The sequence below is a fragment of the Pelobates fuscus genome, chromosome 4 (assembly GCF_036172605.1).
Source record: "Pelobates fuscus isolate aPelFus1 chromosome 4, aPelFus1.pri, whole genome shotgun sequence".
Taxonomy (NCBI): domain Eukaryota; kingdom Metazoa; phylum Chordata; class Amphibia; order Anura; family Pelobatidae; genus Pelobates; species Pelobates fuscus.
The window spans coordinates 6,744,300-6,771,683 of NC_086320.1; the positions used below are offsets into that span (position 1 = coordinate 6,744,300).

At 47.1% G+C, this 27,384-nt stretch overlaps 1 protein-coding gene across 5 annotated transcripts in view; it reads left to right on the forward strand.

The window, feature by feature from the left end:
• PLEC (plectin) overlaps nt 1-27,384 on the forward strand; it is a 556,052-nt gene that overhangs the window by 512,290 nt on the left and 16,378 nt on the right. For all 5 annotated transcript variants that reach the window (XM_063450946.1, XM_063450942.1, XM_063450944.1 and 2 more), the window contains 12 exons: nt 41-193; nt 1,627-1,781; nt 3,764-3,890; nt 4,224-4,407; nt 4,510-4,667; nt 4,762-4,940; nt 5,126-5,264; nt 5,646-6,002; nt 6,246-6,329; nt 6,579-6,683; nt 16,759-16,857; nt 23,716-27,096. In XM_063450946.1, coding sequence (XP_063307016.1) covers nt 41-193; nt 1,627-1,781; nt 3,764-3,890; nt 4,224-4,407; nt 4,510-4,667; nt 4,762-4,940; nt 5,126-5,264; nt 5,646-6,002; nt 6,246-6,329; nt 6,579-6,683; nt 16,759-16,857; nt 23,716-27,096 — 5,121 coding nt within the window. The remainder of the gene's footprint in view (nt 1-40; nt 194-1,626; nt 1,782-3,763; nt 3,891-4,223; nt 4,408-4,509; nt 4,668-4,761; nt 4,941-5,125; nt 5,265-5,645; nt 6,003-6,245; nt 6,330-6,578; nt 6,684-16,758; nt 16,858-23,715; nt 27,097-27,384) is intronic.

The following is a 27,384-nucleotide window of genomic DNA, read 5'->3' on the forward strand; positions in this document are numbered from 1 at the left end:
AGTTTTCAGGGTTCCTCTCACTCCAGTTTCTGTTTCCTAGGATGAGAAGGAGCAGTTGGCGGAGTACAAAAACCAGGTTGCCAGCCTCGCCAAGCGGGCAAAGTCTATTGTACAGCTTAAACCACGCAGTCCAGCTAACCAAATAAAAGGCCAGCAGCCGATCCAAGCCGTGTGCGACTACAAACAGCTTGAGGTAGGAGGTCAAGAATTAGGACCAGTTTTACTCACAGTTCTTTGTATAGGAGGTCGGGTGGGTAGCGGGTCACTGTATAGGAGGTCAGGTGGGTAGCGGGCCACTGTATAGGAGGTCAGGTGGGTAGCGGGTCACTGTATAGGAGGTCAGGTGGGTAGCGGGTCACTGTATAGAAGGCCAGGTGGGTAGCAGGTCACTGTATAGAAGGCCAGGTGGGTAGCGGGTCACTGTATAGAAGGCCAGGTGGGTAGTGGGTCACTGTATAGAAGGCTGGTTGTGTTGCGGGTCACTGTATAGAAGGCCGGTTGTGTTGCGGGTCACTGTATAGAAGGCCGGTTGTGTTGCGGGCCACTGTATAGAAGGCCGGGTGTGTTGCGGGCCACTGTATAGGAGGCCGGGTGTGTTGCGAGGACTGTATAGAAGGCCGGGTGTCTTGCGAGGACTGTATAGAAGGCCGGGTGTGTTGCGAGTCACTGTATAGGAGGCCGGGTGTGTTGCGAGTCACTGTATAGGAGGCCGGGTGTGTTGCAAGTCACTGTATAGGAGGCCGGGTGTGTTGCGAGTCACTGTATAGGAGGCCGGGTGTGTGGCGGGTCACTGTATAGGAGGCCGGGTGTGTAGCGCGTCATTGTATATGAGGCCGGGTGTGTAGCGGGTCATTGTATATTAGGCCATGTATGTGGCGGGTCACTGTATAGGAGGCCGGGTGTGGAGCGGGTCACTGTATAGAAGACCAGGTTTGTGACAGGTCACTGTATAGGAGGCCTGGGTGTGTAGCGGGCCACTGTATAGGAGGCCTGGGTGTGTAGCGGGCCACTGTATAGGAGGCCTGGGTGTGTAGCGGGCCACTGTATAGGAGGCCTGGGTGTGTAGCGGGTCACTGTATAGGAGGTCTGGGTGTGTAGCGGGTCACTGTATAGGAGGTCTGGGTGTGTAGCGGGCCCCTGTATAGGAGGTCTGGGTGTGTAGCGGGTCACTGTATAGGAGGCCTGGGTGTGTAGCGGGCCACTGTATAGGAGGCCTGGGTGTGTAGCGGGCCACTGTATAGGAGGCCTGGGTGTGTAGCGGGTCACTGTATAGGAAGCCTGGGTGTGTAGCAGGTCACTGTATAGGAAGCCTGGGTGTGTAGCGGGCTTCTGTATAGGAAGCCTGGGTGTGTTGCGGGTCACTGTATAGGAAGCCTGGGTGTGTAGCGGGCTGCTGTATAGGAAGCCTGGGTGTGTAGCGGGTCACTGTATAGGAGGTCTGGGTGTGTAGCGGGCCCCTGTATAGGAGGTCTGGGTGTGAAGCGGGTCACTGTATAGGAGGGCTGGGTGTGAAGCGGGTCACTGTATAGGAGGTCTGGGTGTGTAGCGGGCCCCTGTATAGGAGGTCTGGGTGTGTAGCGGGTCACTGTATAGGAAGCCTGGTGTGTAACACTCTGTAATTTACAGATCACTGTCCACAAGGGGGATGAGTGTTTGCTAGTGAATAATTCACAGCCATATAAGTGGAAGGTTCTAAATGCATCAGGAAGTGACGCACTCGTACCTTCTGTCTGCTTCATCATCCCCCCTCCCAATAAAGAGGCACTGGACGCAGTGAGCACGTAAGTTCACTTTATGTTTATACAGGATTTACTGTTAATCCACTTACTTGTTTGTTTGTTTTCATGCCTGTGCTTACTCTCCCCCTCTGAGTCACCACAATCACACTGTGTCCTGCTCTTTTTCACCACGCTCTACCCCTCTCTGTGTCACCATGTTTGACCTTTCTCTCTTTGACCCCTTGCTCTCCCCTTCTCACTTCTCTGACCCACTGCTCTCCCCTTCTCGCTCTCTGACCCCCAGCTCTTCCCTTCTCGCTCTCTGACCCCCAGCTCTTCCCTTCTCGCTCTCTGACCCCCAGCTCTTCCCTTCTCGCTTCTCTGACCCCCAGCTCTTCCCTTCTCGCTCTCTGACCCCCAGCTCTTCCCTTCTCGCTTCTCTGACCCCCAGCTCTTCCCTTCTCGCTTCTCTGACCCCCTGCTCTTCCCTTCTCGCTCTCTGACCCCCTGCTCTCCCCTTCTCGCTCTCTGACCCCCAGCTCTCCCCTTCTCGCTCTCTGACCCCCAGCTCTCCCCTTCTCGCTCTCTGACCCCCAGCTCTTCCCTTCTCGCTTCTCTGACCCCCAGCTCTTCCCTTCTCGCTTCTCTGACCCCCAGCTCTTCCCTTCTCGCTCTCTGACCCCCAGCTCTTCCCTTCTCGCTCTCTGACCCCCAGCTCTTCCCTTCTCAGCTCTTCCCTTCTCCCCCTGCTCTTCCCTTCTCGCTTCTCTAACCCACTGCTCTCCCCTTCTCGCTCTCTGACCCCCAGTTCTTCCCTTCTCGCTTCTCTGACCCCCAGCTCTTCCCTTCTCGCTCTCTGACCCCCAGCTCTTCCCTTCTCGCTCTCTGACCCCCTGCTCTTCCCTTCTCGCTCTCTGACCCCCTGCTCTTCCCTTCTCGCTCTCTGACCCACTGCTCTCCCCTTCTCGCTTCTCTGACCCCCTGCTCTCCCCTTCTCGCTTCTCTGACCCACTGCTCTTCCCTTCTCGCTCTCTGACCCCCTGCTCTTCCCTTCTCGCTCTCTGACCCACTGCTCTCCCCTTCTCGCTTCTCTGACCCCCTGCTCTCCCCTTCTCGCTTCTCTGACCCACTGCTCTCCCCTTCTCGCTCTCTGACCCCCAGCTCTCCCCTTCTCGCTTCTCTGACCCACTGCTCTCCCCTTCTCGCTTCTCTGACCCACTGCTCTCCCCTTCTCGCTTCTCTGACCCCTTGCTCTTCCCTTCTCGCTTCTCTGACCCACTGCTCTCCCCTTCTCGCTCTCTGACCCCCAGCTCTTCCCTTCTCGCTTCTCTGACCCCCAGCTCTTCCCTTCTTGCTCTCTGACCCCCTGCACTTCCCTTCTTGCTCTCTGACCCCCTGCTCTTCCCTTCTCGCTTCTCTGACCCCCTGCTCTTCCCTTCTCGCTTCTCTGACCCACTGCTCTCCCCTTCTCGCTTCTCTGACCCCCTGCTCTTCCCTTCTCGCTCTCTGACCCCCTGCTCTTCCCTTCTCGCTCTCTGACCCCCTGCTCTTCCCTTCTCGCTCTCTGACCCCCTGCTCTTCCCTTCTTGCTCTCTGACCCCCTGCTCTTCCCTTCTTGCTCTCTGACCCCCAGTTCTCCCCTTCTCGCTCTCTGACCCCCTGCTCTTCCCTTCTCGCTCTCTGACCCCCTGCTCTTCCCTTCTTGCTCTCTGACCCCCAGTTCTCCCCTTCTCTCTCTCTGACCCCCTGCTCTGACCTTCTCGCTCTCTGACCCCCTGCTCTTCCCTTCTCTCTCTGACCATGTGCTCTCCCTTGTTAACTTATGCTTAGCCCTGCTCCATATTCCCCCACATTCTCCACTCCTATCTCTGATCCGGTGCTTTACCTTTTTCTCTCTCTGATTTAACACTCTTTCCTCGTCTTGAAGGCTGTCTCTTCTACTTGTTTTCTCCACTGTTTTTTTTTTCCATTTTTCTCACTTTTGACTGTCTCGCCTTTGATGTTGCATGAACTTCACCCTCTAACCTTTGATGTCACCTGCACAGATTGGAGGGCAGTCATCAGAACCTTCTCACCCTGTGGCACACACTGCATATTGACCTGAAGAGCTTGCTATCATACCAGTACCTGCTCAGAGACATCCAGCTCATCCAGTCTTGGTCTTTAGTAACGGTTTGTCATGCTTCTTATTTCTAACTGATTCCATCAGTCACAAATGTGAGGATCAACATTATTTATACTGTATAGTACGTTGCAAGTATTCAGGGACTGAATTAGCCGTTCATTTATAACCTGCTCTCCTCTGCGAGCTGGTCTACCCAGTCTGGATAATTTGGGCTTGGCTGTTGGCAGTGGCAAAGCCAGCACACATAGTTACACTATTGGAGTTGGTAGGAGTACAGCATGAGACACGACGGTTGAAGAGCAGTTTAGTAGAAAAAGATCTGACTCGTCGTTGTCCCTCCACTCTGAGTTGACATTATTTCTCCCTCTCTGTTGGTGCAGTTTCGCAGTATGACATCAGAGGAGTACAAGCTGGTGCTCAAAAACCTAGAGGTTCATTTCCAGGATTTCTTAAAGAACAGTCAGGATTCTAGAAATTTCCACCCTGACGACCGCATGCACATCGAGAGGGAATACAGTTCATGTATGCAGAAATATGATCTGCTCCTGCGCAGCCTTGAGAGAGGTACGGCTGGAGAGTTATATGGTGTTCGTTATATGGACTCTTCATCAGGGTACTGCTCTGTGTGTTGGTGTTTGTTAATGATATACTGCTGTCATTATACAGGGGAGCAGGATGAAAGTGCATGTAAAAGTTACATCTCTCAACTAAAGAACATTCAGCTGCAGCTCGATGGCTGTGAATCGCGGACAGTGACCAAGATTCGATCACCTCTGGACAGGGATCCCATCAAGGAGTGTTCACAGAGGATTGGAGACCAGCAGGTACAATCTTCCTAATCCTAAACTCGCACCTTATTCAATTCTCTATCCTCTTGTTTCCTCTCAGTCACTCTTAAACTTCTCTTAAATGTTTTAGCAAATTCACTTTGAGTTGGAGAGCATCCAGAAGAGTCTGGACAAGGTCAATGAAAAGACACAGAAGCTCCTGACCCAGCCTGACCTTGGCCCCACTGCCCCTGTCCTACGCTCTGAACTAGAAGTCACTTTGCAGAAGATGGATCAAGTCCACAGTTTGTCCACTATCTATCTGGAGAAGTGAGTTTTCTTACAGGAATTGGCTGTCTGCAGTTATTCTACAGTGACACCTAGTGGAATAGCATTCTTAACTTTATAATCTAAAATTGAATGCAGTGTCCTTTGCTGTGCCAGTTCTCTGTAGGTTATAGGATATTGGAAGATGGTTTAAACATAAACACACATTTTCCTTTTCCCCATCATAGGTTGAAGACTATTAACCTTGTAATCCGGAATACCCATGGAGCAGAGGAAGTTGTAAAAACATACGAAGACCAACTGAAAGAAGTCCAGTCTGTGCCCTCAGACCTCAAAACACTGGAGACAAACAAGACTGATCTCAAGGTGAGAGTTTGCATGGAACATGCAGGGTCTATTCAGTCATTACTCTTTACAAGGAAGCTAAGGTCCTCAAGTTGGGCAGTAATAACATATTGACCTGAGGAGGCTGTGTAATACAGCACGTTAGGGGTGGTTTGTAGAACCAGAAAGTAGATACTTGGGGGGGGGGGGGGGGGGGGAATGCTTCGATACCCTCAATTTCTTCAGCCATGTTTTACTGCCTCGTGAGTATGTTAGTAGTTTGTGAATGAGCTAAAAATAACTAGCATTTTCGTAGATTGTGTCCTTTTTTTCTTTATGACTATGCTCCGAAATCACTCCCAATGAATGCTTTCCATAAAATGTAAGAGAGAGTGAGACGTTTTCTCTTGTTCATGTTTTTAGAGGATGCGCGGACAGGTGGAAGGTCACCAGCCTCTCTTTAGCAGCCTGGAGACTGATCTGGGCAAGGCCCGTGAGGTGAGCGAAAGAATGCTGCGAGCACACAGTGAGCGTGATGTGGACCTAGAGAGGTACAGGGAGAAGGTGCAGGCCTTGCTTGAACGCTGGCAAGCCATCATTTTCCAGATTGACATAAGGCAAAGAGAGCTCGAGCAATTGGGAAAACAGCTGCGCTACTATAGGGAGAGCTACGAATGGCTCATCAAGTGGATTATGGAGGCCAAGCAAAGGCAGGAGAAGATCCAATCTGTACCAATCACCGACAGTAAGACCGTGAAGGAGCAGCTACTCCAGGAGAAGGTAAGCGGCTGCGAGAATTATTCTATTCTGTCTGAAAATGAGAATGTAGATTTTCCCTTTTTGGGAATTCGGCAGTCTTGGGAGGATGGGCAGGAATGCTGGAGACTGCTGGAGGTTTACTGGACCTTGCAATTTATAGATCAGTTGCTTAGGAAACCAATGTATTTTTTCCTGACATTGTGATCGTGTTTTCTCCTGGTTACTGTGTGGGTAACACTTCCATAACACAAATCCTTCCTACAGAAACTGTTGGAGGAAAGTGAGCAGAACAGAGAAAAAGTAGACGAATGCCAGAAGTATGCAAAGCAATACATTGATGCCATTAAGGTGAGTCTGTGCTACAACACAAACATGTACGTGTTTTGTCCCTAGATTCCTCAATCAAGTGTGTCCATGGACCCTTGCACAGTGTGCTCCCCCAGACACCTGTAGTACCTGGAACCCCACACACATCTGTCCCACAACATATGCTGCCACCCTCTTCCTACCCATTCCAGTGCAGTTTTGACCAGTGACTTAATGAGGTCTGACCTAGGACTTAACATGCTTCCCTGTTGCTTACCCTTCTTTTTTTAGGATTTTGAGCTCCAACTCGTCACATACAAAGCTCAGGTGGAGCCTGCTTCATCTCCAGTCAAGAAACCAAAAGTACAATCCACATCGGATAATATCATTCAGGAGGTAATTCTGTCACTGTGTATAGGGACCAGCTCTGTGTAACGCCCTCTGTATTCAGATAATTGGGCAATATCGATTAGGGGGTAATTCTGTCACTGTGTATAGGGACCAGCTCTGTGTAACGCCCTCTGTATTCAGATAATTGGGCAATATCGATTAGGGGGTAATTCTGTCACTGTGTATAGGGTCCAACTCTGTGTAACACCCTCTGCATTCAGATAATTGGGCAATATCGATTAGGGGGTAATTCTGTCACTGTGTATAGGGACCAGCTCTGTGTAACGCCCTCTGCATTCAGATAATTGGGCAATATCGATTAGGGGGTAATTCTGTCACTGTGTATAGGGACCAGCTCTGTGTAACGCCCTCTGTATTCAGATAATTGGGCAATATCGATTAGGGGGTAATTCTGTCACTGTGTATAGGGTCCAACTCTGTGTAACACCCTCTGCATTCAGATAATTGGGCAATATCGATTAGGGGGTAATTCTGTCACTGTGTATAGGGACCAGCTCTGTGTAACGCCCTCTGTATTCAGATAATTGGGCAATATCGATTAGAGGGTAATTCTGTCATTGTGTATAGGGACCAGCTCTGTGTAACGCCCTCTGCATTCAGATAATTGGGCAATATCGATTAGGGGGTAATTCTGTCACTGTGTATAGGGACCAGCTCTGTGTAACGCCCTCTGCATTCAGATAATTGGGCAATATCGATTAGGGGGTAATTCTGTCATTGTGTATAGGGACCAGCTCTGTGTAACGCCCTCTGCATTCAGATAATTGGGCAATATCGATTAGGGGGTAATTCTGTCACTGTGTACAGGGACCAGCTCTGTGTAACGCCCTCTGTATTCAGATAATTGGGCAATATCGATTAGGGGGTAATTCTGTCACTGTGTATAGGGACCAGCTCTGTGTAACGCCCTCTGCATTCAGATAATTGGGAAATATCGATTAGGGGGTAATTCTGTCACTGTGTATAGGGACCAGCTCTGTGTAACGCCCTCTGCATTCAGATAATTGGGCAATATCGATTAGAGGGTAATTCTGTCACTGTGTATAGGGACCGGCTCTGTGTAACGCCCTCTGTATTCAGATAATTGGGCAATATCGATTAGAGGGTAATTCTGTCACTGTGTACAGGGACCAGCTCTGTGTAACGCCCTCTGTATTCAGATAATTGGGCAATATCGATTAGGGGGTAATTCTGTCACTGTGTATAGGGACCAGCTCTGTGTAACGCCCTCTGCATTCAGATAATTGGGCAATATCGATTAGAGGGTAATTCTGTCATTGTGTATAGGGACCAGCTCTGTGTAATGCCCTCTGCATTCAGATAATTGGGCAATATCGATTAGGGGGTAATTCTGTCACTGTGTATAGGGACCAGCTCTGTGTAACGCCCTCTGCATTCAGATAATTGGGCAATATCGATTAGGGGGTAATTCTGTCACTGTGTATAGGGACCAGCTCTGTGTAACGCCCTCTGCATTCAGATAATTGGGCAATATCGATTAGGGGGTAATTCTGTCACTGTGTATAGGGACCAGCTCTGTGTAACGCCCTCTGCATTCAGATAATTGGGCAATATCGATTAGGGGGTAATTCTGTCACTGTGTATAGGGACCAGCTCTGTGTAACGCCCTCTGCATTCAGATAATTGGGCAATATCGATTAGGGGGTAATTCTGTCACTGTGTACAGGGACCAGCTCTGTGTAACGCCCTCTGTATTCAGATAATTGGGCAATATCGATTAGGGGGTAATTCTGTCACTGTGTATAGGGACCAGCTCTGTGTAACGCCCTCTGTATTCAGATAATTGGGCAATATCGATTAGGGGGTAATTCTGTCACTGTGTATAGGGACCAGCTCTGTGTAACGCCCTCTGCATTCAGATAATTGGGCAATATCGATTAGGGGGTAATTCTGTCACTGTGTATAGGGACCGGCTCTGTGTAACGCCCTCTGCATTCAGATAATTGGGCAATATCGATTAGGGGGTAATTCTGTCACTGTATATAGGGACCAGCTCTGTGTAACGCCCTCTGCATTCAGATAATTGGGCAATATCGATTAGGGGGTAATTCTGTTACTGTGTACAGGGACCAGCTCTGTGTAACGCCCTCTGCATTCAGATAATTGGGCAATATCGATTAGGGGGTAATTCTGTCACTGTGTATAGGGACCAGCTCTGTGTAACGCCCTCTGCATTCAGATAATTGGGCAATATCGATTAGGGGGTAATTCTGTCACTGTGTATAGGGACCAGCTCTGTGTAACGCCCTCTGCATTCAGATAATTGGGCAATATCGATTAGGGGGTAATTCTGTCACTGTGTATAGGGACCAGCTCTGTGTAACGCCCTCTGCATTCAGATAATTGGGCAATATCGATTAGGGGGTAATTCTGTCACTGTGTACAGGGACCAGCTCTGTGTAACGCCCTCTGCATTCAGATAATTGGGCAATATCGATTAGGGGGTAATTCTGTCACTGTGTATAGGGACCAGCTCTGTGTAACGCCCTCTGTATTCAGATAATTGGGCAATATCGATTAGGGGGTAATTCTGTCACTGTGTATAGGGACCAGCTCTGTGTAACGCCCTCTGCATTCAGATAATTGGGCAATATCGATTAGGGGGTAATTCTGTCACTGTGTATAGGGACCAGCTCTGTGTAACGCCCTCTGCATTCAGATAATTGGGCAATATCGATTAGGGGGTAATTCTGTCACTGTGTATAGGGACCAGCTCTGTGTAACGCCCTCTGTATTCAGATAATTGGGCAATATCGATTAGGGGGTAATTCTGTCACTGTGTATAGGGACCAGCTCTGTGTAACGCCCTCTGCATTCAGATAATTGGGCAATATCGATTAGGGGGTAATTCTGTCACTGTGTACAGGGACCAGCTCTGTGTAACGCCCTCTGTATTCAGATAATTGGGCAATATCGATTAGGGGGTAATTCTGTCACTGTGTATAGGGACCAGCTCTGTGTAACGCCCTCTGTATTCAGATAATTGGGCAATATCGATTAGGGGGTAATTCTGTCACTGTGTATAGGGACCAGCTCTGTGTAACGCCCTCTGCATTCAGATAATTGGGCAATATCGATTAGGGGGTAATTCTGTCACTGTGTATAGGGACCAGCTCTGTGTAACGCCCTCTGTATTCAGATAATTGGGCAATATCGATTAGGGGGTAATTCTGTCACTGTGTATAGGGACCAGCTCTGTGTAACGCCCTCTGCATTCAGATAATTGGGCAATATCGATTAGGGGGTAATTCTGTCACTGTGTACAGGGACCAGCTCTGTGTAACGCCCTCTGCATTCAGATAATTGGGCAATATCGATTAGGGGGTAATTCTGTTACTGTGTATAGGGACCAGCTCTGTGTAACGCCCTCTGTATTCAGATAATTGGGCAATATCTATTAGGGGGTAATTCTGTCACTGTGTATAGGGACCAGCTCTGTGTAACGCCCTCTGTATTCAGATAATTGGGCAATATCGATTAGAGGGTAATTCTGTCACTGTGTATAGGGACCAGCTCTGTGTAACGCCCTCTGCATTCAGATAATTGGGCAATATCGATTAGGGGGTAATTCTGTCACTGTGTATAGGGACCAGCTCTGTGTAACGCCCTCTGCATTCAGATAATTGGGCAATATCGATTAGGGGGTAATTCTGTCACTGTGTACAGGGACCAGCTCTGTGTAACGCCCTCTGCATTCAGATAATTGGGCAATATCGATTAGGGGGTAATTCTGTCACTGTGTATAGGGACCAGCTCTGTGTAACGCCCTCTGTATTCAGATAATTGGGCAATATCGATTAGAGGGTAATTCTGTCACTGTGTATAGGGACCAGCTCTGTGTAACGCCCTCTGTATTCAGATAATTGGGCAATATCGATTAGAGGGTAATTCTGTCACTGTGTATAGGGACCAGCTCTGTGTAACGCCCTCTGTATTCAGATAATTGGGCAATATCGATTAGGGGGTAATTCTGTCACTGTGTATAGGGACCAGCTCTGTGTAACGCCCTCTGCATTCAGATAATTGGGCAATATCGATTAGGGGGTAATTCTGTCACTGTGTATAGGGACCAGCTCTGTGTAACGCCCTCTGTATTCAGATAATTGGGCAATATCGATTAGAGGGTAATTCTGTCACTGTGTATAGGGACCAGCTCTGTGTAACGCCCTCTGCATTCAGATAATTGGGCAATATCGATTAGAGGGTAATTCTGTCACTGTGTATAGGGACCAGCTCTGTGTAACGCCCTCTGTATTCAGATAATTGGGCAATATCGATTAGGGGGTAATTCTGTCACTGTGTATAGGGACCAGCTCTGTGTAACGCCCTCTGCATTCAGATAATTGGGCAATATCGATTAGGGGGTAATTCTGTCACTGTGTATAGGGACCAGCTCTGTGTAACACCCTCTGCATTCAGATAATTGGGCAATATCGATTAGGGGGTAATTCTGTCACTGTGTATAGGGACCAGCTCTGTGTAACGCCCTCTGCATTCAGATAATTGGGCAATATCGATTAGGGGGTAATTCTGTCACTGTGTATAGGGACCAGCTCTGTGTAACGCCCTCTGCATTCAGATAATTGGGCAATATCGATTAGAGGGTAATTCTGTCACTGTGTATAGGGACCAGCTCTGTGTAACGCCCTCTGCATTCAGATAATTGGGCAATATCGATTAGGGGGTAATTCTGTCACTGTGTATAGGGACCAGCTCTGTGTAACGCCCTCTGCATACAGATAATTGGGCAATATCGATTAGGGGGTAATTCTGTCACTGTGTATAGGGACCAGCTCTGTGTAACGCCCTCTGCATTCAGATAATTGGGCAATATCGATTAGGGGGTAATTCTGTCACTGTGTACAGGGACCAGCTCTGTGTAACGCCCTCTGCATTCAGATAATTGGGCAATATCGATTAGGGGGTAATTCTGTCACTGTGTATAGGGACCAGCTCTGTGTAACGCCCTCTGCATTCAGATAATTGGGCAATATCGATTAGGGGGTAATTCTGTCACTGTGTACAGGGACCAGCTCTGTGTAACGCCCTCTGCATTCAGATAATTGGGCAATATCGATTAGGGGGTAATTCTGTCACTGTGTATAGGGACCAGCTCTGTGTAACACCCTCTGCATACAGATAATTGGGCAATATCGATTAGGGGGTAATTCTGTCACTGTGTATAGGGACCAGCTCTGTGTAACGCCCTCTGCATTCAGATAATTGGGCAAAATCGATTAGGGGGTAATTCTGTCACTGTGTATAGGGACCAGCTCTGTGTAACGCCCTCTGCATTCAGATAATTGGGCAATATCGATTAGGGGGTAATTCTGTCACTGTGTATAGGGACCAGCTCTGTGTAACGCCCTCTGCATTCAGATAATTGGGCAATATCGATTAGGGGGTAATTCTGTCATTGTGTATAGGGACCAGCTCTGTGTAACGCCCTCTGCATTCAGATAATTGGGCAATATCGATTAGGGGGTAATTCTGTCACTGTGTATAGGGACCAGCTCTGTGTAACGCCCTCTGTATTCAGATAATTGGGCAATATCGATTAGAGGGTAATTCTGTCACTGTGTATAGGGACCAGCTCTGTGTAACGCCCTCTGTATTCAGATAATTGGGCAATATCGATTAGGGGGTAATTCTGTCACTGTGTATAGGGACCAGCTCTGTGTAACGCCCTCTGCATTCAGATAATTGGGCAATATCGATTAGAGGGTAATTCTGTCATTGTGTATAGGGACCAGCTCTGTGTAACGCCCTCTGCATTCAGATAATTGGGCAATATCGATTAGGGGGTAATTCTGTCACTGTGTACAGGGACCAGCTCTGTGTAACGCCCTCTGCATTCAGATAATTGGGCAATATCGATTAGGGGGTAATTCTGTCACTGTGTATAGGGACCAGCTCTGTGTAACGCCCTCTGCATTCAGATAATTGGGCAATATCGATTAGAGGGTAATTCTGTCATTGTGTATAGGGACCAGCTCTGTGTAACGCCCTCTGCATTCAGATAATTGGGCAATATCGATTAGGGGGTAATTCTGTCACTGTGTATAGGGACCAGCTCTGTGTAACGCCCTCTGCATTCAGATAATTGGGCAATATCGATTAGGGGGTAATTCTGTCACTGTGTATAGGGACCAGCTCTGTGTAACGCCCTCTGTATTCAGATAATTGGGCAATATCGATTAGGGGGTAATTCTGTCACTGTGTATAGGGACCGGCTCTGTGTAACGCCCTCTGTATTCAGATAATTGGGCAATATCGATTAGAGGGTAATTCTGTCACTGTGTACAGGGACCAGCTCTGTGTAACGCCCTCTGCATTCAGATAATTGGGCAATATCGATTAGGGGGTAATTCTGTCACTGTATATAGGGACCAGCTCTGTGTAACGCCCTCTGCATTCAGATAATTGGGCAATATCGATTAGGGGGTAATTCTGTCACTGTGTACAGGGACCAGCTCTGTGTAACGCCCTCTGCATTCAGATAATTGGGCAATATCGATTAGGGGGTAATTCTGTCACTGTATATAGGGACCAGCTCTGTGTAACGCCCTCTGCATTCAGATAATTGGGCAATATCGATTAGGGGGTAATTCTGTCACTGTGTACAGGGACCAGCTCTGTGTAACGCCCTCTGCATTCAGATAATTGGGCAATATCGATTAGAGGGTAATTCTGTCACTGTGTATAGGGACCAGCTCTGTGTAACGCCCTCTGTATTCAGATAATTGGGCAATATCGATTAGGGGGTAATTCTGTCACTGTGTATAGGGTCCAACTCTGTGTAACACCCTCTGTATTCAGATAATTGGGCAATATCGATTAGGGGGTAATTCTGTCACTGTGTACAGGGACCAGCTCTGTGTAACGCCCTCTGTATTCAGATAATTGGGCAATATCGATTAGGGGGTAATTCTGTCATTGTGTATAGGGACCAACTCTGTGTAACGCCCTCTGTATTCAGATAATTGGGCAATATCGATTAGGGGGTAATTCTGTCACTGTGTATAGGGACCAGCTCTGTGTAACGCCCTCTGTATTCAGATAATTGGGCAATATCGATTAGAGGGTAATTCTGTCACTGTGTATAGGGACCAGCTCTGTGTAATGCCCTCTGCATTCAGATAATTGGGCAATATCGATTAGGGGGTAATTCTGTCACTGTGTATAGGGACCAGCTCTGTGTAACGCCCTCTGCATTCAGATAATTGGGCAATATCGATTAGGGGGTAATTCTGTCACTGTGTATAGGGACCAGCTCTGTGTAACGCCCTCTGCATTCAGATAATTGGGCAATATCGATTAGGGGGTAATTCTGTCACTGTGTATAGGGACCAGCTCTGTGTAACGCCCTCTGTATTCAGATAATTGGGCAATATCGATTAGGGGGTAATTCTGTCACTGTGTATAGGGACCAGCTCTGTGTAACGCCCTCTGCATTCAGATAATTGGGCAATATCGATTAGGGGGTAATTCTGTCACTGTATATAGGGACCAGCTCTGTGTAACGCCCTCTGCATTCAGATAATTGGGCAATATCGATTAGGGGGTAATTCTGTCACTGTATATAGGGACCAGCTCTGTGTAACGCCCTCTGCATTCAGATAATTGGGCAATATCGATTAGGGGGTAATTCTGTCACTGTATATAGGGACCAGCTCTGTGTAACGCCCTCTGCATTCAGATAATTGGGCAATATCGATTAGGGGGTAATTCTGTCACTGTGTATAGGGACCAGCTCTGTGTAACGCCCTCTGCATTCAGATAATTGGGCAATATCGATTAGGGGGTAATTCTGTCACTGTGTATAGGGACCAGCTCTGTGTAACGCCCTCTGCATTCAGATAATTGGGCAATATCGATTAGGGGGTAATTCTGTCACTGTGTATAGGGACCAGCTCTGTGTAACGCCCTCTGCATTCAGATAATTGGGCAATATCGATTAGGGGGTAATTCTGTCACTGTATATAGGGACCAGCTCTGTGTAACGCCCTCTGCATTCAGATAATTGGGCAATATCGATTAGGGGGTAATTCTGTCACTGTGTATAGGGACCAGCTCTGTGTAACGCCCTCTGCATTCAGATAATTGGGCAATATCGATTAGGGGGTAATTCTGTCACTGTGTATAGGGACCAGCTCTGTGTAACGCCCTCTGCATTCAGATAATTGGGCAATATCGATTAGAGGGTAATTCTGTCACTGTATATAGGGACCAGCTCTGTGTAACGCCCTCTGCATTCAGATAATTGGGCAATATCGATTAGGGGGTAATTCTGTCACTGTGTATAGGGACCAGCTCTGTGTAACGCCCTCTGCATTCAGATAATTGGGCAATATCGATTAGGGGGTAATTCTGTCACTGTGTATAGGGACCAGCTCTGTGTAACGCCCTCTGCATTCAGATAATTGGGCAATATCGATTAGGGGGTAATTCTGTCACTGTGTATAGGGACCAGCTCTGTGTAACGCCCTCTGTATTCAGATAATTGGGCAATATCGATTAGGGGGTAATTCTGTCACTGTGTACAGGGACCAGCTCTGTGTAACGCCCTCTGCATTCAGATAATTGGGCAATATCGATTAGGGGGTAATTCTGTCACTGTGTACAGGGACCAGCTCTGTGTAACGCCCTCTGCATTCAGATAATTGGGCAATATCGATTAGGGGGTAATTCTGTCACTGTGTATAGGGACCAGCTCTGTGTAACGCCCTCTGTATTCAGATAATTGGGCAATATCGATTAGAGGGTAATTCTGTCATTGTGTATAGGGACCAGCTCTGTGTAATGCCCTCTGCATTCAGATAATTGGGCAATATCGATTAGGGGGTAATTCTGTCACTGTGTATAGGGACCAGCTCTGTGTAACGCCCTCTGCATTCAGATAATTGGGCAATATCGATTAGGGGGTAATTCTGTCACTGTGTATAGGGACCAGCTCTGTGTAACGCCCTCTGCATTCAGATAATTGGGCAATATCGATTAGGGGGTAATTCTGTCACTGTGTATAGGGACCAGCTCTGTGTAACGCCCTCTGCATTCAGATAATTGGGCAATATCGATTAGGGGGTAATTCTGTCACTGTGTATAGGGACCAGCTCTGTGTAACGCCCTCTGCATTCAGATAATTGGGCAATATCGATTAGGGGGTAATTCTGTCACTGTGTATAGGGACCAGCTCTGTGTAACGCCCTCTGCATTCAGATAATTGGGCAATATCGATTAGAGGGTAATTCTGTCACTGTGTATAGGGACCAGCTCTGTGTAACGCCCTCTGCATTCAGATAATTGGGCAATATCGATTAGGGGGTAATTCTGTCACTGTGTATAAGGACCAACTCTGTGTAACGCCCTCTGCATTCAGATAATTGGGCAATATCGATTAGGGGGTAATTCTGTCACTGTGTATAGGGACCAGCTCTGTGTAACGCCCTCTGCATTCAGATAATTGGGCAATATCGATTAGAGGGTAATTCTGTCACTGTGTATAGGGACCGGCTCTGTGTAACGCCCTCTGCATTCAGATAATTGGGCAATATCGATTAGGGGGTAATTCTGTCACTGTATATAGGGACCAGCTCTGTGTAACGCCCTCTGCATTCAGATAATTGGGCAATATCGATTAGAGGGTAATTCTGTCACTGTGTATAGGGACCGGCTCTGTGTAACGCCCTCTGCATTCAGATAATTGGGCAATATCGATTAGGGGGTAATTCTGTCACTGTGTATAGGGACCAGCTCTGTGTAACGCCCTCTGTATTCAGATAATTGGGCAATATCGATTAGAGGGTAATTCTGTCACTGTGTATAGGGACCAGCTCTGTGTAACGCCCTCTGTGTTTATCTATTGGAAAGGCTTTCAATCTGGAGCCTACCATTCTTTAATATTCAATCAAAATTTTCTTTATTTTTGCCCAATAGAGTTCTATAAATAAATGTTATTCCATCTAGCATTACCTATAGCACCGAAACCAAACTCGATAGGGACTTTTAGAAAGGAAATGAGTCTCTCTTTCTCTTACAGTATGTGGAACTCAGGACCAAGTACAGCGAACTGACCACCCTGACCAGTCAGTACATCATATTCATCACCGAAACACTTAGACGCCTGGAGGAGGAGGAGGTACGAGAACCGCACTCCAAGAAACCATTGCTTAATAATAATGGGTTACGGCACAGTTCTCGTGACAGTAACATGTTTAACACGTTTAAACTGTGAGGAGTCTGGAAATGTAATTAAATGAAAGCATTATTTATTGGTTTAGAAATATTTGTATCTTTTAAAAAATATCACTATTCTGTGCTGAATTTATTGATTGTTAAGGTTGTCATCAATATGTGCAGTTAATTACAATCCATTACAAGATGTCTGCATTCAAAATATCAAATGAATTAATGTGGAATTACCCTACTAAAGAAACAGTGGCTCCCGCAAATATAAAACCCCATGAAAATGCTTATTAACGTGAAATGTCAATATCACTCACATTATTTACTTCCTAATAAGAAGGTGCTCGATGACACTTGAACTCCAATAAACCTTGCAAATGCAGACATATAATGGAACGACAAGGTTTACTTTTACCGAGCTGAAAAGCCTGGTGGAATTTACTGTGGATGCTGTATCTTTAAATATCTTCTTAAAGGGACACTCCAGGCACCCAGACCCATTTCTCCTGGAGTGGTCTGGGTGACAACTCCCACTACTATTAACCCTGCAAGTGTAATTGCAGGGTTAACTCCACCTCTAGTGGCTGTCTACAAGACGGCAACTAGAGGGCACTTCCATGTCCCTAGCACAGGAAACCTGTGCTAGAGCGTCGCTGGACGTCCTCACGCTGTGTGAGGACCTCCAGCGTCGCTCAATTCTCCATTTCAATGCTTTCCTATGGGGAGCTCTAATGCTCATGCGCGGCATTGCCGCACATGCGCATTAGGTCTCCCCGGCCAGTGGGCGGGATCAGTCTCACCCACGGCCAACGTAATACGGAGGAGAGGCGGCAGAGGGAGAAGCAGCGACGTGGGACATGTCACTGCCTCTGGTAAGTCACTGAAGGGGTTTTCACCCCTTCAGCAACCGGGGATTGGGGGGTGGGAGGGAGAGGGGACCTGCAGTACCAGGAAAACGGATTGTTTTCCTGGCACTGGAGTTTCCCTTTAACGTTTCATAATTGGCTAATAATTAATTCAGTACTTTGAATGCAGATGCCTTGCAATGGATGTAATTACTTGTACTAGGAGTCGCCAACAACCTTATATATAGTCCATAGAATGGCAACACTTTTTCAAAGTCAAATATTTCTAAATCACTTAAAGAATGTTTAATTTACAGCACCTTCACAGTTTGTTTGATAATTTGTATATTATATATTTTTCCACCCAGTGTGAGATAAATTGGCAGCTTTTTAAAAATATACTTAGTGACTAATTAGCTTTGTGTAATTTAGTTTGTAATATGTTTACATGTCCTAATGAAGGGACATATTGAATGGGTTAAAGGAGATCTGTCCACTTCTCGGGATATTTAATTTTATATTTGCTTATCCCTTAATTACATCTAGAAATGTCATTCAATTCCAACTTAAAGGAACACTACAGTCCCCAAAATAATTTTATATTAATTGTTATTGTGGTGTATAGATCATGCCCCTACAGTCTCATTGCTCAATTATCTGCCATTTAGGAGTTAAATCACTTTGTTTATACAGCCCTAGCCACTCCTCCCTGCATGTGACTTATACAGCCTTCCTAAACACTTCCTATAAAGTCATCTAATGATTAAACTTCCTTTATTGCAAACTCTGTTTCATTTCTCATTTCTTATCTCCTGCTCTGTTAATGGCTTCCTAGACCCTCCAGGAGCGATTCAAGTTCAATTTACAGAGCAGGAGATAAAAACTTTTAAAATAAGTTAAAATGTTATTGAAAATCATTTTGTTTCCATGCCGACTGTCAGTCACAGCCAGGGGAGGTGTGGCTAGGGCTGCATAAACAGAAACAAAGTGATTTAACTCCTAAATGGCAGAGGATTGAGCAGTGAAATTGCAGGGGCATGATCTATACACTAAAACTGCTTTATTTAGCTAAAGTTGTCCTGGTGCCTATAGTGTCCCTTTAACTTGGGTGCAATCAATGTTTTTAATCTGTCAGGTCTTTATTCTTCTATTGCTTTTTTTCTTGCGCCCCAACATCATTTTAAATCTATGCGCCAGCTTTCACCGGTACAACAGAGTTAGTTAGTTATAACTAGTTATAAAGAAATCATTTTTTAAATCACTTTAATAAGTGCGATTAAAAGAATGAATTCATTTAAACATCTCTTTCAGAAATATCAGCCATTAGCAATGTCCTCCCTGGCTGCGTCCTATCTGAACCAGATTGTGAGCTCATTTGCCAAATCCTTACTATAAATTTAAAAGAAAATCGCACATCTCATGGCAAATGGTTAACACAAGTTAGAAATGATTTTCAGTATTTTATTTAGTGAAGGGACAGCCATGTATTTAATGCCAGTGACATTTAATAGGTTAAAGGGACAGTATCCAGCGCCTGCCTGCCTTCTCCAAGTGTTTATATGGAGTGTGTACGTAATCGTTTTCCTGTTGCTTAGATGGTTCTACATAACGGGCCTGTTTGGGAAGCAGATGGTTCTATGTAACGGCATTTCTAACAGAACTACTGTACATACCTCCGTTGCTTTCTATGACATGGGCAGCCGGGCCTGTTTGGGATGCAGATGGTTCTATGTAACGGCATTTCTAACAGAACTGCCATACGTACCCCCATTGCATTCTATGACATGGGCAGCCGGGCCTGTTTGGGAAGCAGATGGTTCTATGTAACGGCATTTCTAACAGAACTGCCATACGTACCCCCATTGCATTCTATGACATGGGCAGCCGGGCCTGTTTGGGATGCAGATGGTTCTATGTAACGGCATTTCTAACAGAACTGCCATACGTACCCCCATTGCATTCTATGACATGGGCAGCCGGGCCTGTTTGGGATGCAGATGGTTCTATGTAACGGCATTTCTAACAGAACTGCCATACGTACCCCCATTGCATTCTATGACATGGGCAGCCGGGCCTGTTTGGGAAGCAGATGGTTCTATGTAACGGCATTTCTAACAGAACTGCCATACGTACCCCCATTGCATTCTATGACATGGGCAGCCGGGCCTGTTTGGGATGCAGATGGTTCTATGTAACGGCATTTCTAACAGAACTGCCATACGTACCCCCATTGCATTCTATGACATGGGCAGCCGGGCCTGTTTGGGATGCAGATGGTTCTATGTAACGGCATTTCTAACAGAACTGCCATACGTACCCCCATTGCATTCTATGACATGGGCAGCCGGGCCTGTTTGGGATGCAGATGGTTCTATGTAACGGCATTTCTAACAGAACTGCCATACGTACCCCCATTGCATTCTATGACATGGGCAGCCGGGCCTGTTTGGGATGCAGATGGTTCTATGTAACGGCATTTCTAACAGAACTGCCATACGTACCCCCATTGCATTCTATGACATGGGCAGCCGGGCCTGTTTGGGAAGCAGATGGTTCTATGTAACGGCATTTCTAACAGAACTACTGTACATACCTCCGTTGCTTTCTATGACATGGGCAGCCGGGCCTGTTTGGGATTCAGATGGTTCTATGTAACGGCATTTCTAACAGAACTGCCATACGTACCCCCATTGCATTCTATGACATGGGCAGCCGGGCCTGTTTGGGATGCAGATGGTTCTATGTAACGGCATTTCTAACAGAACTGCCATACGTACCCCCATTGCATTCTATGACATGGGCAGCCGGGCCTGTTTGGGAAGCAGATGGTTCTATGTAACGGCATTTCTAACAGAACTGCCATACGTACCCCCATTGCATTCTATGACATGGGCAGCCGGGCCTGTTTGGGATGCAGATGGTTCTATGTAACGGCATTTCTAACAGAACTGCCATACGTACCCCCATTGCATTCTATGACATGGGCAGCCGGGCCTGTTTGGGATGCAGATGGTTCTATGTAACGGCATTTCTAACAGAACTGCCATACGTACCCCCATTGCATTCTATGACATGGGCAGCCGGGCCTGTTTGGGAAGCAGATGGGTCTATGTAACGGCATTTCTAACAGAACTGCCATACGTACCCCCATTGCATTCTATGACATGGGCAGCCGGGCCTGTTTGGGATGCAGATGGTTCTATGTAACGGCATTTCTAACAGAACTGCCATACGTACCCCCATTGCATTCTATGACATGGGCAGCCGGGCCTGTTTGGGAAGCAGATGGTTCTATGTAACGGCATTTCTAACAGAACTGCCATACGTACCCCCATTGCATTCTATGACATGGGCAGCCGGGCCTGTTTGGGATGCAGATGGTTCTATGTAACGGCATTTCTAACAGAACTGCCATACGTACCCCCATTGGTTTCTATGACATGGGCAGCCGGGCCTGTTTGGGATGCAGATGCTTCCGTTTTTGGACTTTGCTGCCAAGTGTGGGAGCACGCTGTCAGGGCTTAGTGAGGGTTTTTAATGGGCAGATTTAATAGCCGTAGGGAGGTCTTGTACCTGTGTATTTCTGGATGAGTTGGTACACAGTCTATTTTATGAGCGGTTATATGTTGTGCATGGAGTTAGTAAGTTATTTGGAGTAAATTAACTATTAATTTTCCCTAAACCTGCTGCAATTAATTGCTTTGCTTCCACTTTTAGAATGCTGTGTTTATGTCTTCTATGTTGCTGTGTGTTCAATACTGTCCCGAAGACACTAATCCAGAAAGCATTCTGACATGTCTCTAACTCCTTCATTACTCCAGTATTCTGTGTTTATCTAATGATTGTTATTGTGCAATGATTCTCCAGGGCAGAGAATGTGGTGACTGATTCTCCAGGGCAGAGAATGTGGTGACTGATTCTCCGCAGCAGAGAATGTGGTGACTGATTCTCCGGGGCAGGGAATGTGGTGACTGATTCTCCGGGGCAGGGAATGTGGTGACTGATTCTCCGGGGCAGGGAATGTGGTGACTGATTCTCCAGGGCAGGGAATGTGGTGACTGATTCTCCGCAGCAGAGAATGTGGTGACTGATTCTCCGGGGCAGGGAATGTGGTGACTGATTCTCCGGGGCAGGGAATGTGGTGACTGATTCTCCAGGGCAGAGAATGTGGTGACTGATTCTCCAGGGCAGAGAATGTGGTGACTGATTCTCCGCAGCAGAGAATGTGGTGACTGATTCTCCGGGGCAGGGAATGTAGTGACTGATTCTCCGGGGCAGGGAATGTGGTGACTGATTCTCCGGGGCAGGGAATGTGGTGACTGATTCTCCAGGGCAGAGAATGTGGTGACTGATTCTCCGGGGCAGGGAATGTGGTGACTGATTCTCCGGGGCAGGGAATGTGGTGACTGATTCTCCGGGGCAGGGAATGTGGTGACTGATTCTCCGGGGCAGGGAATGTGGTGACTGATTCTCCGGGGCAGGGAATGTGGTGACTGATTCTCCGGGGCAGGGAATGTGGTGACTGATTCTCCGGGGCAGGGAATGTGGTGACTGATTCTCCGGGGCAGGGAATGTGGTGACTGATTCTCCGGGGCAGGGAATGTGGTGACTGATTCTCCGGGGCAGGGAATGTGGTGACTGATTCTCCGGGGCAGGGAATGTGGTGACAGATTCTCCGGGGCAGGGAATGTTGTGACTGGTTCTCCGGGGCAGGGAATGTGGAGACCGATTCTCCGGGGGAAGGGAATGTGGTGACAGATTCTCCGGGGGAAGGGAATGTGGAGACTGATTCTCCGGGGGAAGGGAATGTGGAGACCGATTCTCCGGGGGAAGGGAAGGGAATGTGGAGACCGATTCTCCGGGGGAAGGGAATGTGGAGACCGATTCTCCGGGGGAAGGGAATGTGGAGACCGATTCTCCGGGGGAAGGGAATGTGGAGACCGATTCTCCGGGGGAAGGGAATGTGGAGACCGATTCTCCGGGGGAAGGGAATGTGGAGACCGATTCTCCGGGGGAAGGGAATGTGGAGACCGATTCTCCGGGGGAAGGGAATGTGGAGACCGATTCTCCGGGGGAAGGGAATGTGGAGACCGATTCTCCGGGGGAAGGGAATGTGGAGACTGATTCTCCGGGGGAAGGGAATGTGGAGACTGATTCTCCGGGGGAAGGGAATGTGTAGACTGATTCTCCGTCGCAGGGAATGTGGTGACTGGTTCTCCATAGCAGGGAATGCTATCCAGTGTTAATGCTGCGTGGGGCACCATGTGTGGATTAGAGTGTGGCAGCACACTGTGCACAATGTATGTCGGGAAGTGAATGCAACAAATGGTGTATGGAGAAGTGAATTCATTGTACGCTGCTGCACTGTAGAAGGTTTGCACAGGATGTTATACTGCTAAAGCGAGTTATAGTAATATTGTGCAGAATGTCATATTGTAGTAAGTGTTCCACAAGATGCATTATTGCAGTAAATGCTGAGTGGCAAAAGTTAATTTAGCAAGTGCTCCACTGCAGCACTGTGCGTGAAGCTGTTTGTAGTAAATCCTGCAAAGGGTAAAACACAATGCAATAGTGCAGTAAATGCAGCACTGGATACAATAGTGCAGTATGCATGTTTCCCTGTTGGTGTTATATTGCAGTATGAAGGGCGGACACGGTTATACAAGTCGGCCAAATATGCATAACCACATACCTGTTGTTCCGCATAGCGCATTTTGCAGTTAACATTGTCTATTGTACAAGTGTTTCTTTCTAATACCCAGTGCTTCTTTACCTGTACTCCGTGAGTATCACTCAACATCCATCCTCTCATCCCTTTGTGTTCAGCCATTGTTTTTAGTTAAGTTGTAAGTTGTACCATAGAGCATAGAATTATTTTTTTCCATCTGTTTTATTTTTCTTTTTCCCTTTTTGTCTCCATTGTCCCTCTCCACCCCGTCTTTCCTGCCCCTCCCACCCTCCTTCAGAGAGCGACAGAGAAGCTGAAACAAGAGGAAAGGAGGAAGCTGGCCGAGGTAGAGGCTCAGTTGGAGAAACAGAGGCAGCTTGCTGAGGCCCATGAACAGGCCAAATCTATGGCAGAGAAAGAAGCCAAGGAGCTGAGGCTGCACATGCAAGAAGAGGTCTCCAGAAGGGAGATTGTTGCTGTAGATGCTGAGCAGCAGAAGAAGACCATCCAGCAAGAGTTGCATCAGATGAAGCAAAACTCTGTAACGGAGATTAATGCAAAGCTCAAACTGATCGAAGAGGCTGAATACAGCCGCAAGAAGGTGGAGGAGGAGATCAGGATTATCCGGCTACAGCTGGAAACTAGCCAGAAGCAAAAGTCTAGTGCAGAAGATGAGTTGAGAGCTCTGAGAACTCGTGCTGAAGATGCAGAGCGGCAGAAGAAGCAAGCACAAGAGGAAGCCGATCGCTTGCGCAAACAGGTGAAAGATGAGACCCAGAAAAAGCGCGAGGCAGAGGAAGAGCTTCAGCGAAAGATACAAGCTGAGCGAGATGCAGCTCGGGAAAAGCAGAAGGCTTTGGAAGACCTGGAAAAATTAAGACTGCAAGCAGAAGAGGCAGAAAGGAGGATGAAACAGGCAGAGTTTGAAAAGGAGAGGCAGATCAAACAAGCTCAAGAAGTAGCCCAGCAAAGCGCAGAAACCCAGCTGCAGAGCAAGCGCATGTCTTTCCTAGAGAAGACTACTCAGCTGGAGATGTCTCTGAAACAAGAACATATAACCGTTACCCACCTGCAGGAGGAAGCAGAGCGTCTCAAGAAGCAGCAGCTGGATGCAGAGAATGCCAGGGAAGAGGCAGAGAAGGAGCTGGAGAAGTGGAGGCAGAAAGCAAATGAAGCCTTGCGTTTAAGGCTTCAGGCAGAAGAGGTTGCTCACAAAAAAACTCTGGCTCAGGAGGAGGCAGAGAAGCAGAAGGAAGATGCTGAACGAGAAACTAGAAAAAGATCCAAGGCTGAAGAATCAGCATTGCGCCAGAAGGAACTGGCAGAAGAAGAGCTGGAGAAACAGAGAAAGCTGTCTGAGGACACAGCCCTTCAGAAGTTTTCTGCTGAGCAAGAGCTTATACGGTTGAAAGCAGAAATGGAGAGTGGAGAACAGCAGCGTATTGTTCTGGAGGAGGATCTTTACCGCCTCAAGAATGAGGTGAATGAGGCTATACAGAGGAGGAAAGCTTTAGAGGAAGAGCTAGCTAAGGTGCGGGCAGAAATGGAGATCCTCTTGCAGGCCAAATCAAAGGCAGAGGAAGAGTCTCGTTCTGCAAGTGAGAAATCAAAGCAGATGCTGGAAGAAGAGGCAGACAAGCTCCGAGAACTTGCCGAAGAAGCTGCAAGGTTACGTGCCCTCTCAGAGGAGGCCAAGAGGCAAAGGCAGCTGGCCGAAGAAGACGCCATTCGGCAGAGAGCAGAAGCAGAGCGAATTCTAAAGGAAAAGCTTGCCGCTATCAATGAAGCCACACGATTGAAAACAGAAGCTGAAATTGCCCTGAAAGAGAAGGAAGCAGAGAATGAGCGTCTCCGAAGACTGGCAGAAGATGAAGCTTATCAGAGGAAGCTGCTAGAGGAGCAGGCAGCACAACATAAACAGGACATTGAGGAGAAAATACTTCTTCTTAAACAGTCCTCTGAGAATGAACTAGAGAGGCAGAAGAACATTGTGGATGAGACCATGAAACATAGGAGGTTGATTGAAGAAGAAATTCGAATCCTGAAAATTAATTTTGAGAAGGCTTCTGAAGGCAAATCTGATCTGGAGCTTGAACTTCAGAAATTAAAAGTCATTGCAGATGAAACTCAGCAGAGCAAAGAAAGAGCTGAGCAGGAGGCCGAGAAACAAAGACAGTTAGCTTTAAAGGAGGAGACCAGGCGCAGGGAAGCAGAAGACAAGGTCAAGAAGATAATAGCTGCTGAACAAGAGGCTGCCAGACAGCGTAAAGCAGCCTTAGAAGAAGTGGATAGGCTTAAAGCCAAGGCAGAGGAAGCCAAAAAGCAGAAAGAACTAGCTGAGACGGAGGCAGAAAAACAAATTCAGCTGGCTCAAGAAGCTGCCAGAAATAAAATTGATGCTGAGGAAAAGGCCTACTATGCTGCTGTCCAGCAAAAAGAACAGGAATTATTGCAAACAAGGATCCAAGAGCAGAGCATCCTTGATAAACTGAAGGAAGAAGCTGAAAAGGCCAAACGCACAGCCGAAGAAGCTGATCGAGCTCGTGCCAAGGCAGAACATGAAGCTGCGTTGTCACGTCAAAGAGCTGAGGAAGCTGAACGTCAAAAACAGAGGGCCGAGGAAGATGCTCAGGCTAAAGCTCTCGCACAGGAAGATGCGGAAAAGATCCGTAAAGATGCGGAACTGGAAGCTGCGAAAAGGGGCCAGGCTGAGCAGGCTGCACTCAAACAGAAGCAGTTGGCTGATGCTGAAATGGAAAAACACAAGAAATTTTCTGAAAAAACTCTCCGGCAAAAAGAGCAGGTCGAGAGTGAGCTGACCAAAGTAAAGCTGAGGCTGGAGGAAACTGACCATCAGAAAAATATACTTGATGATGAGCTAGGCCGTCTTAAAGAGGAGGTGACTGAGTCATTGCAGCAGAAGAAGCTTGTGGAGGATGAGCTGTTTAAAGTTAAGATACAGATGGAAGAGCTGGTAAAACTGAAGATTCGCATTGAAGAGGAAAATAAGATGCTCATTCTAAAAGACAAAGACAATACCCAGAAGTTCTTACTGGAGGAAGCTGAGAAGATGAAGCAGGTTGCTGAAGATGCTGCTCGTTTGAGCATAGAGGCCCAGGAAGCAGCTCGCCTGAGAAAGGTGGCAGAAGATGGCCTTTCTGAGCAGCGGGCATTGGCTGAGAAGATGTTGAAAGAAAAGATGCAAGCTGTTCAAGAAGCCACACGCTTGAAGGCAGAAGCAGAGCTCCTGCAGAAACAGAAAGAACTTGCTGTGGAACAGGCAAAGAAGTTGCAGGAAGATAAAGAGATGATGCTCCAGCAGCTCGCGGAGGAAACAGAGGGCTTCCAAAAAACCTTGGAGGTTGAACGCAGGCGGCAATTGGAAATCAGTGCAGAAGCTGAACGTCTCAAGCTGCAAGTGGTAGAGATGAGCAGGGCTCAGTCTAAAGCAGAGGATGATGCCAAGAAATTTAGGAAACAGGCAGAGGAAATTAGTGAGAAACTGCACAAGACAGAATTATCAACCAAAGAGAAAATGACTGTGGTCCAAACTCTTGAAATACAGAGACAGCAAAGTGATAAAGAGGCAGAGGATTTACGGAAAGCCATTTCTGACCTCGAGAAGGAGAAGGAGAAACTAAAGAAAGAAGCAGAACTTTTGCAGAGAAAGTCTGAAGAGGTATTTAATTTTACAGTGTATGCCAAAGCATTCATGTTTTATTAACTTCAAAAAAGTGGCCATAGATACGTTCTTAGATCCATCTGCCATTGTTTTTCCCTCCTTTAATATGTTGGGTCCTTTTAATTTTATTATGTTTACATTTTTATTGCTCTGTCCCATTGGCCATTTCATGGAGCAGACTTTTAAAATTTCAGAAATTTTGTGAAATGCAAAAATGAAAATGATCTGATTTTATCATTACTGGTAATCAGAACACCAGTATTTTGTATTGTGCATATGAGCAAT